General features: G+C 40.1%; 1 protein-coding gene across 1 annotated transcript; it reads right to left on the reverse strand.

The window, feature by feature from the left end:
• Nucleotides 1-4,088: 4,088 nt before the first annotated feature.
• Nucleotides 4,089-11,614, reverse strand: LOC109926831 (prostaglandin reductase-3). Its single transcript, XM_048595721.1, is given in 7 exon segments — nt 4,089-4,452; nt 4,454-4,479; nt 4,623-4,760; nt 4,762-4,817; nt 4,820-4,888; nt 4,891-4,940; nt 11,463-11,614. Coding segments are annotated over 7 exon segments (855 nt in total).
• Between the last annotated feature and the right edge of the window lie 354 nt (nt 11,615-11,968).

Below are 11,968 nucleotides of genomic sequence, written 5' to 3' on the forward strand. Positions count from 1 at the left end.
TGCTGCTTGACCTGCTGTGTTCATCCAGCTCTACACCTTGTTATCTCAGATTCTCCAGCATCTGCAGTTCCTACTATCCCTCATAATAGCAGGTAATCTGTTGTTTCTCAGTGATCTTGGTTAAAATATAAATATTGGCCAGGACACCTACTGTTCTTCAGAATAATGCCTTGGGATCTTTAAGACCTACCTGAGAAGACAGACAGGACCTTGGTTTAATGTCTCATCTGAAAGATAGCATCTCTGGCAGTGCAGCATTCTTTCTGGAAGTGTCAGCTCCGAATTTAACCCACAACCATCTGGCCCACAGGGGATAGCACTATCACTTTCATAAGTAAATGAGATCCGGGTCTGTGATGGGGGGAGGGGAATCATTTTTCTATGTTCAACTCTCCATAAAAATATAAGCGGTTATTATTAAAAAGCAAATGCTGATGATTTACAGGTGTCAACAGTGATCCAGTGCTCTGCATACAATTGGTGGGCCTCACAGTAATCGGACTGACCTTAATAGACAGATTTTTCACTTCCAGAAAAACAGCTATTTTCCCCAAATGAAAATGTTTCATGATTAATAAATGAAAGTTTTCCCTGATTGTGGATTGGCTAGATTAAATGCCTTCACCTGTATTGAGTTTGGTGGACAGAGGGCATTTAATCAGAGGGGCTTTGTGAAGGGAGCTGTGCTACCTTCCCATTTCCATCCTGATTAAATCCATGGTGAGAAGGCCTATGGATGATGATGCCATCCCGCTGACAATTAATGCCCACCTAATGGAGTCGTCACACCACCGCTGGTATTTACCCAATTATGGTGGTATGGTTGACTATGTGGGGCACACGAATTGCTTTCAGGGTCCCAGAGGTATTTCATTCAAAGGCTCTCTGCCTGATTGAGTGTTTTGGCATTGGGAAGGGTGCCGCACCACTCCATATCCCAGCTGCTGAACACCTTTCCCTCCTCTCCTCAGCGAGATGGGCCTCAGGTGGGTGAAGTACTGGCATCAGCCACCACCCACCCAGCAGCACTGCTGTTCAAAAGATGCACTGGTCTCTGATTGGTGGGACTTAACACATGCAATCATTGATCCTGGGGAAGGCCTACTGTCCAGTTAGGTGCCCAATTGATCCTCTCTAGCATTCTCCATCTCTTCCATAAATCTAGCTCATTATGTTCTAATTTCCCATGATTTTTCTCCTGGAGAATTCTGGAGGATTGGCAATCAGATCCCATTTGTCTTTATACTATATTTGGATAAAATTTTATGTTTGCAAAGTGGAATCAGAGAATACATAGCACAGAAGCACTCAATCCCTTATGTCTGTGCCAGATGTCTGTAAGAGCAAATCACTTTGTGCCATTCTCCTACCTTTTACCCATAGCCCTGCAAAAACTTTTGCGTTATAAAATTCTCTTTTAAAGGCCTCAATTGTACCTACCTCCACCACATCTCAGGAACTGGCTCTGGGGAGCCTAACCACTTGCATTGTAAAAAAGTGTTTTCTTCATGTCTCTGTTGCCTTTTTTGTTACTAATCTTAAATTGGTGTTGAATTGTTCAGAAGAGTCCTGACGCAAAACATCAACTTTCTTACTCCTCTGATGCTGCCTGAACTGCTGTGTTCCTCCAGCTCCACACTGTGTTATCTCTAACTCCAGCATCTGCAGTTCTTGCTATCTTAAATTGGTGTTTTCTGGTTCTCAATCTTTTTGCCAATGCAAACAGTTTCTCCCCATCTACTCTTTCCAGGACTCTCATGATTTGGAATATCCCTATCAAATCTCCTCTCAACCTTCTCTTCTCCAAGAAGAACAATCTGAATTTCTCCAAGCTATCAATGTAACTGAAGTTCCTGTCCTTAAACCAATCTCATGAATTATTCCTGCACCCTTTCAAACTCCTTCCCATCCTTCCTAAAGTGAGGTGCCCAGAACTAGACACAATACTCTAATTGAGGTAGAACCAGTGTTTTGTATAGTTTTATCACAACTTCTTACTCTGTGCCCCTATTTATAAAACCCAAGGTTCCAAGATTTTCTGAAGAAGGGTCCCGATCCGAAACATCAACTTTCCTGCTCTTCTGATGCCTGCTGTGTTCCTCCAGCTCCGTACTGTGTTATCTCCAAGTGTCATATCATAACCTTTCCCAATTTGCCTGACAATTTTTAATGATTTGTGTACATATGCCCCCAATTCCCTCAACTCCCAACCCCACTTTAGAATTTTGTCCTTTGTTGTATATTCCTTCTCCTCATTCTTCCCACCAAAATGAATCACTTCACACTTCTCTGCATTAAATTCCAACTGCCTCTTGTGCACCTATTCCACCAGCTAATGTACATCCTTTTGAACCTTAATACTATCTTCCTTGGAGTTCACAATACTTTGAAGTTTTATGTCGTCTTCAAATTCTGAAATTTTGTCCACTATACACAGGTCTAGGTTGTTAATACATAATCAAAGAAAACCAAGGCACTAAGTTTGATTCCCGGGGAACCCCATGCAAAACCTTCTTCCAGTCCAAAGAATAACGAGTAGCCATGATTCTCTGTTCCTATCACTCTGCAAATTTTGTGTTTAAATACTGCCTTGCAAGAATGTAAAATCACGTTAAAATGCATTGTTGTATCACAGAAAAAAGTCATTCTATCATTTCCAGCAATGCAATTTCATGTGAATATTTAATGTGGCCACCACCCTCTCCAGGTGGAAAGACCCTTTTAAGTAAAATCTACTGTATTTTATATTTTGTTTTAGAAAGGAATAAGATGTAGCACTGAAGTTATCCCAGAGATACATACTTTATTGCACCAATGTATTCTGCATTCTGAAAGCCGATGATGGACTTCTTAGTAAATAGGTTGTATCAGACTCCACACAGCATAACATCGAGGCATAACATCCAGTTTCCATGTTGCACATATCTGCTTTATATATCAGGCCCAAACACTAACCCTCCTTTATAATAAGAGTACAAAGAGCATCACATCACACTGCTCCTCTTCTCTATAACTCATTGGTGTCATGCTGGGTGCTGGCAGTAGCCTGTTGTGCTATTTGTCTTTAGCGCAGTTGTGACACTACAGCACAGTCCATAATTTGGCAGCTATTTACCGTGACATTCCTTTTCAATGCAGCCATAACACTCACTAGAACCATTATTTGGTACAATTTACCATATAAATTGCGTTGTCGCACATCAAAGTTAGCAGCTAGCTACATGCCAGCTCCATGAAAGAAATATGTCTACCAGTTTTGTTAGCCTCTCTCTCTAAAGCAGATTCTTTAAATGGATTGAACCAATAGGAATTAATTGATAATTAAAAATGTTGCTGGTTTATCCTTTAGGCATTGGGTATTTCACCCACCGTTTATTGGATTTCTGTCCAAATAATGTAGCATAGCATAGATTTTGTTTTAAAAATAAAAACAAAGAATTAACATTTTTTTCTGGTAACTTACATTGAGCAATATTTCACCTACATGTGAAAAGAGCCAGACATACTGTATCTGTGGATATTTTTCTTGCAGACGTGCATGAAATCAGTAAAAATGGAGCTAATTTAAAAGCACAACAGAGATCCACACACACAAAGCTTCTCCTTTTTGTCAAATCTCATCATGATGTACTTCACTCTTTTATTCATATTATGCCAACATAAATCCACTTTACCAAAACTGCATGAGCACTTTCAATGCAATAACGTGGCTGATTTATCTTCCCACTATATCAGCAGAACTCAGGTTCATATTGAGCTATTGCTGTGCATTATCAAATCTCAGGAAAGGCCCTCTGTTGTACTTTCTGCAGGAGGTTTCATTAATTTTTGCTCTTCAATTTTTTTTACAAGCAGGCATGATTGAAATAATGGATGGATAGCTGATAAATGTGTTTAAAGAAGCCTTGAAAGTGTTATATGGAAAAGAGTGTATAATTTGCGAAAAGGCAGACAGTTAAACATCTACCATTTGCTGGCAAAACACCCTGGTCCTGCAATGCATCATTCCCGAACTCTGAAAGGCCCTTTATGCTAATTAAGCCTCTGCCACTATTTTTGGAATGCACTCCTCAAGTATTAACATTTCATTACAGCTTTGCGCTCACTCAGTGAGATAGCTCAGTCACAATCTTTCCAATGTTCTAAAGGTAGTCAGCAGTTCTGTAAATGGATTCTAAGCCTAAAAATCTACCCTTGGGAGTCTGATCTCCTGGATCGATCTGACACACTAGTTCACCTTTTTCATATAAGCCCAACAAAAGCCTCAAACAAGCTTGATGGTGTGAACAATGATAGGCTGGAGAGAGGCCACAGACACCAGTGGATGTCTGGAGTGGCTGTTTGCCTACACTTGGACTTGCTGATTTAAGGGAGCTCTGATTAGACAAAACTAATCCAATGATGAGAAGACATCCTTTGACTGCCAGTTGGTTCATAGTCAGTTTGAAGATGGCCGACTGATTCATGAACCTTGTCTACCTTCAAAGATAGTGTCAGTCTTCTCAGATTTGTGAATAATTGGGGCGATCACAACCAATTGATTTCAGGAAGTGAACTTTCTCTTCCAAACAGCATGGCAACCAGCTACCTTGGTTTGGTTTGCTGAACAGCTAACTAGTCACTTGGCTGCCATTACCAAAACCTTTTCTGGCCCTCAGAGAATTCTCACAGTCCTGGAGACTATTGCAGGCCGTAGCACCACTGATGAGCAGTGTAAGGAACTGCGGCTTGACAGATTGCACCAGGATTGCTTTCTTTGTTATTCACCAAAAGCACCTCCTTTTCCATATAGGCCACAAGTTGACCAACACCATACTGGAACTTGAATCCAGAATGACTACTTCTACAATCCCTTCAAAGCTAATGTTAAATAGAGGTTGAGGGGAGTATTGTATTAGCCAGTACTAAAGTTGATGTCTAATGTAGTGATGTTGACATATCTGGATCAAAGTGAAAAGCAAAACTATTAGTTGTTTTTGACTTTAAATTAATACTATAAATTCTCTCAATGCCCATTTAATTTTGCCCATACAAAAACAATTACCAATGTATTTTGAACAAAACTATGTACATTTGTATACTCTATATTATATTGTGGTTTGCATGATAACTTATCATGATTTGGTTTTGATTTGATTTGATTTATTATTGTCACATGTACCTACATACAGAGAAGGGTTTTGTTTTGCATGCAGTACAGCAGATTATAATGTACAAGGACAGAAAGAGCATAGGGTGATTGAACATAGGTTAGGCCACATAATCTACATGCTGGGCTGAAGACTTCCATAACAAATCCTCTGCTCTGAGCTTTGAGCTTTGCCAGGGAAAGCTGTTACCAGGAGGACAGAGACTCCAAGACTTCCTCAAAGTCTCTGTGAAAAATACAATATTGTCATTGACTCACTGGAATCTTGACCTGCAGAAGAAGTATCCACAAAAACACCAACTATTTTGAACATCTCTGACAAACTCAAGTGAAGACCAAGTTCAAACAGCAAAGGTAGTGTGTTAAAACCCAGGCAACACACACTCACCCAACTCATTGAACACCAGCTGGCCTACTATGACACGATATGTAGTTCCAGTATGGGACTTCCAAGACACACAACTCCAGAGTGGAAGAAAATAATCCTCGATGCTAAAGAAGAAATAGAAGATGTTGCTACATTGGATTACATGATATGCAAAACTCCAATTCAATATTTCACCATTGGCAGTCATGCCTTCAGCTGCCAAAGCTCTGGAATTCTCTCCTGAAGCAACTCCACCTCCATTTTAAGTTGATCCATAATACGTATCACTGTGATCAAACTTTTGGTCACCTCTCCTAATATGTCCTTCAGTTGTTCGGTGTCACTGTCAGAGATTTTACTATATAAATGCTTGTTGTTGTTGTTGTTGTAGAATGTATGATGCCATATTCCTGCAAAATAAAATGGAATATTAGGCAGTAATGTTACATCAGATTATCTCCTTATATTGCCTTTCCAAGATCAGTGTTTATTTCCTTACTCAACACCAACTTGCATTTGTATAGCACATTCAACATAGGAACATGTCTCAAGGCACTTCGCAATAATGTTATCAAATATACTGATGTATATTAATGATCTAGATCTTGGTGTGCGGGGGAAATTTCAAAGTTTTCAGATAACACAAAACTTGGATGAATTGTAAATTGTGAACAGGAACATAGGGACTTGAGTACATATGTGCATAGATCATTGAAAGTCCAAGACAGAGAGAGAGAGAGCAATTGTAAAGCACAGAGTATTCTTGGCTTTATTAATAGGAGTATAGAGCAAGGAGGTAATGTTGAAACATTCTGAAGAAGTGTCATTGGACCCAAAACTTTAACTCTGCTTTCTCTCCACAGATGATGCCAGACTGGCTGAGTTTCTCCAGCAATTTCTGTTTTTGTTTCGGATTTCCAGCAGTGCAGTTCTTCGTTTCATAATGAGGTAATATTGAACTTTTATAAGACACTTGTTAGACCTCAGCTGGAGTATCTGTACAGTTGTGGGTGCTACATTATAGGAAGGAGGTGAATGCATTGGAGAGAGTACAGAGACAATTTACAAGTATGGTTCCAAGGATTAGGAACTTCAGTTATGAGGATAGTTTGAAGAACTTGGAGCTGATCCCCTTGGAGAGAAGAAGGCTAAGAGAGGATCTGAAAGAAGTTTTTAAGATGATGAGCAGGTTGGAAGGACTAGACAGGGAGAAACAATTTCCATTTATAAAATGAACAAGAACAAGAGGGCATAGATATAAAGTGATCTGAAAAAGATGCATGGGTGAAGTGTGGTTAAGTTTTGTCACTCAGCAAGTAGTGAGGGTATGGATGCAGGCTCAATTGAGGGATTCAAGAGGGCATTGAATGATTATTTGGATTAAAAAAATGATGTGAAAGGGTATGGGGAAGAAATAGAAAACTGACACTAGGTAACAATGCTTATTTAACAAATCAATGCAAGCATGATGGACTGAATGGGTTCCTTTTGCATCATAACACTTGTGTGATTCTGGAACCACATAAGGAATCAATACAAAAGATGCCAAAAGATTTGGTCAAAGAGGTAGGTTTTAATAAGCATCATAAAGAAGGGTTGAGAGTTAGAGACGTTTAGAGAGAGAATGAAAGAAATTAGGGCCTAGGTAACTTAATACAGGACCACCATGGTGGAGTGATTAAGCTTGGGAAAGAGGCCAGAAAGGGTGGAGTACAGAAATGTCAGAAGTTTGTAGAGCTGAAGAGAGTACAGAATTAGGGAGGGACAAGGCCACAGAGAGATTTGAAAACAAGGATTAGAATTTTAAATTTAAGGAGTTAACATACTGTAAACCAATGTGGGTCAGTGAACGCAGCAAAATTTTGAAACAAGTCAGAATGTTTATTTGCAGTTAACGCACAGGATGAATTGACATTATGATAAAAAAAATCTATATCATAACCACATTATCTTATGTTACAGTATGTATGTTGTTTGGAAAAGAACAAGGAATTTTCATCTAGATTTCACTTCTTACTGCAATTGTAAAATTGAACTATATTCCAGGTAGATTAGCTGCTTGTTCATTGCTTAGTGAATTTATTTAATGCTTAACATATAAAATTAAGTCCAATGTAATGATGTACTACTTATGTGAAGTCAAATGAAGGCTTACAACTTTCAAAAATAATAATTAGCAGATTGCATTTGCTGTTCATGTTCTACATATTGCTAAACTTACTACAATGTCTATTTATCTGAAGGCAATTATTGCTGAAAGAAAGTTGTGAAGCTTTTCATTTTGCATTCAACAGGATAAACCCAAAATTTTTGATCACATTAATTTATACTACAGGAGAAAAGGATGCTAGTTGGTTGGCAAGTTGACTTTGATTGGTGAGACATTGCCATGGAGAAAGCAACAGGGAAATTTGACGTTCTTGCATTTGCCCTGTTGAGTGCAAGATGAAAAGTTTTGGCAACTTGCCTTTCTTTTCACAAATATTTAAATTCCATATTTTTGAGTGACTGCAAGAAAAGCTAATCTCAGGGCGAACAGATTTTGAATTCACCATGAGAATGGTCTAAACTACGAGAGTTGAAATGGTCAAGAGAAGAAGATAATGAAGAATGAGAAAGATATTAAAGTCACGTTTTAAGGAAACTTGAATATTCCAATTATTGCTTATTGGCAGCCCATCTGGAGCAATGGGTTTTATGGTGTCTCCTCTTAAGATCATCATCAAATGCCTAGTGGCAAGGATTTCTCCCTTAGAAGGGTAGTTTGGGCCTGTGTTCATTGGAGTTTAGAAGAATGAGGGGAGTCCTTGTTGAATCATAAAAGATTCTCAGTGTGCTAGATAGGATAGGTACCAAAAGGTTGTTTCTCCTATGAGAGGGTATAGAACCAGAAAGCTTAATCTCAGAATAAAGAGTTGCCCATTTAAGTCAGAGATGAGGAGGAATTTCTTCTCTCAGAGAGTAGTGAATCTGTGAAATTCTCTACTGCAAAGAGTTTTTGGGGCTGGGTTGTTAAAAATATTCACAATAGATAAGGGGACCAAGGGGTGTGGAGAAAAGGATAAAAAGTGAAGTTGAAGATGATTAGCCATGATCTCATTGAATGGCAGAGCAGGCTCACTGGCCTGCATCAGCTTCTCTGCCTTATGGTCTCATGGAAACTAAGTTGTGTGACCTGTAGGAGATCACTACTAATTTGGAGTAATGCTTTGGCAAGTTTGGAGACACACCCTGACACTATAGTGACTCAAGACACAGAATCATTAATCTGGAAGGTCGATGGTTTGCACCACGATGCTCCTTCTCACAGAATGGCTCTTGACATACAAGCACCATCCATTATAGGTCACATGGAAAAAGGGTACCATGAACCAGATACAGAGTGGGTAACCCCTGTTATCAAGATACTACCCTCTGGTTTATCATTCTGCCAGGAATATGGTGGGATTGGACGGTGCAGGATAAAGGGGCTTCTGCCAGAAAAGTGGGCAGTCACTTACAGGATGCTTTATGTGTGGCCGCACTCCAACTAAGCATTAAAGTGAGTAGCACTCCTTTGGCTTCTGGTGCATCTCCCCATTGAGAGGACCACCCACACAAGCAAGTGATAGTCTCCTGCACCACTGGGAAGCCTGTTACCTTGAGAAACTAATGTGACCCTTTCTTCCTTATCTCAGGCAAAAGAGAATACAATGAAGTTCTCTCTTTTAGTGGATGGGGCCTCCAGATGGGACTAATTATGGGCAAACTGCGAGATGTTTGTCACATTGCTGGTTCCAGCCTGGAAGAAGATCTTGCTGCTTCTGACGTTACCAATTTTACATGCTCAATTTTAGTTGCCAAATTTTTAAACAGCATGATTTACAAGAAACATTGATTCACAGATGTAACAGATATAATGAAGCAAATTTATTCCAAAGCTAAAAAGCTAAAGCTACTGATGAAATCATTAGCTATTTTGGCTGATTGCTTATCATGTTCCTAAAGACTCTTAAATCAGTGACCGTTGAGGGTCTGGGGCCTATGGTCTTCTTGGCATTGTTCCCAATGTGCAACAAAATGTTAAACATGCTCCCTGATGAGCTACACAGAAAACTATATTTTTAATTGCTGAAATCTCAGAATTTTGAAAAACCTGGCTCTCTCTCATCCTAAAATACGTTTTGTGTTCTAAGAAGGTGAGATCATATCAAATTGGCATGGATGAAATCCATGGTCTATTTCATTTGTTTCATCTGGAAAGCTACAAGGTTTCCACCCGATCCTGTACCACTAACTCTTTAGATGGTGTAGTGGTTGCAACGAGGTCAGCCAGATGGATCTCATAGAACATGAGTTCTCTGAGTGGTGCTGTGAACCTGGTCCAATCAGGGAGCCTTGGCTGAAAAATAAGAACAGGAGTCTCAGAGTTTCTGTTCACTGTGAGAGCTGGCTCTGAGAAGGCCAGACCAGTATCAAGAACTATGCACATGTAAATAAAGGGTGACTTGATGATTGAATACTGACCTCTGCGGAGTTATTTCAGTGGTGGCAAGAGGAAAAATAATGCTCCTGAAGAAAATTGCTTGAGTTGGGGTAAGCATTTCTGGCACATGCTGTTTCTTGGGAAGCTTGATTCATTTGATCCTGCTGTTGAAGACTGGGCCCCAGTATGTGGAAAGAATATATTTTTCTTTCTCTGAGTAAACAATATTGGGGAAGCTTAAAAGCAATGAGTAATTCTTCTGATAGCTTGTGGACCCTCAGCTTTTTTGGTTATTAGGAGCCTAGATTTCCCTGAGGCACCAGATATTAAAACCTTTAAAGAGTTGACAGATTTGATTAAGGAATATTATGACCACAACCCTCCTCTGATTCTGAGATGATTTTGGTTTTACTCAGCAGTTCGACAACCAGTGGAATCCGTGCTGGGATTTTTGACGACGTTAAGATGACTGGCAGAGGCATGTGACTTTAGTTTAACCCTTCATGAAATGCTGAGAGACCATTTGGTAAAAGGGATTAATGATGTAACCATGCAAAAGCGCCTACTGGCTGAAGCCCAACTGGACTTCGAACAGGCACTACAACTGGCTTTATCATTGGAAAATGTAGCAAGTGGAGCATATGAGTTATAGAGTCTACTGATGGAAGTGGGACCCTCGCCAGTCGAACTGAGCTTGGGGGACACCACTTGAGTGAAGACAATTACATTGGCTCACTCAGGACGTATCCTGAACAGAGGGACTCTAGACCAGCCCACAGCAAAACCCCAAAACAAAGCCAAGCTTCGGCCAAACAATTGAAATTTTCTTCAGGATCCGGCCTAGCCAGCCATTATAGATCCTGCCGGTATGCAGACTCGAGACAGCAAAATATTCCCACTAGGCCTCAATTGAGTAAGAGAACTTATAGGTCAGTATCCAGGAGAGTGCACACTCTGCAAAGCCCACCTATATCTGGCTTGGAACAGTTAAATTGCTTAGCAAAATCCAAATCAGAACTAATCAAAATAAACATCTGGTTAAATGGTCACACAGTTCTAATGGAGGTTGATACTGGGCTGGCTGTATCAGAGATTGCAGAACCAGTCTTTTAACAAACTTTGCTCTGGACTCCAATCCTTAAGTTTGCGTAAGACCTTGGCTAGACTGAGAACCTATACCAGGGAACTTTCACAGATTAAGGGTACAGCTTTGGTTCCGAAATTGTACGAGAAACAGCTGGTTCAGTTAGCACTGATTGAGATAAAAAGGCTGGGGCCCAAGCCTGATGGGGCGAAATTAGTTGAGAAAGAGACACCCTGTTTGGCTTACATTTTTCGATCCTTGAGGGAAGTCCTAATTAAATACCGGGATGTTTTTGAGGAAGGTCTAGCGACTATCAGAGGAGCCAAGGCCACCTTACATGTTGACCAGGAAGCAATTCCATGATTCTGCAAGGCCTGCCCAGTGGCATTTGCCTCACTTGCCAAAGTAGAGGCAGAAATAAAGAGGCTGTAAAGCGAAGGAATCATCAAACCAGTCCAGTTTGTGAAATGGACAGCACTGGTCGTACCAATTGTGAAGTCCAAAGGGTCGATTTGCCTTTGTAGGGATTTTGAACAAACGGTAAACCATTTCTCACAATTGGATAAATGCACAATCCCTCACACCGATGACTTATATGCAAAGATGGAAGATGGGGGTTCTGTCCTTCACAAAGCTGGACATGAGCAGTGCGTACCTGCAGTTACGACTGGATAAGGATTCCCTGAAGTATGCTACAATTAATACCCATAAGGGTTCGTCCCAATATACGAGATGGCTATTTGGGGTATCATCAGCCTGTGCCAGTTTTCAGCAAATGGAAAACATTTTTAAAAGTCTATCCCAGATCGACATTTATCTGAATGATGTGCTAATAACCAGAAAGACCAATAAGGAACACTCAGACATAGTCCTTAAACATTTCTCCAAGGCAGACGTACACCT

Source organism: Rhincodon typus, chromosome 4 (genome assembly GCF_021869965.1).
Source record: "Rhincodon typus isolate 14 chromosome 4, sRhiTyp1.1, whole genome shotgun sequence".
Lineage (NCBI taxonomy): Eukaryota > Metazoa > Chordata > Chondrichthyes > Orectolobiformes > Rhincodontidae > Rhincodon > Rhincodon typus.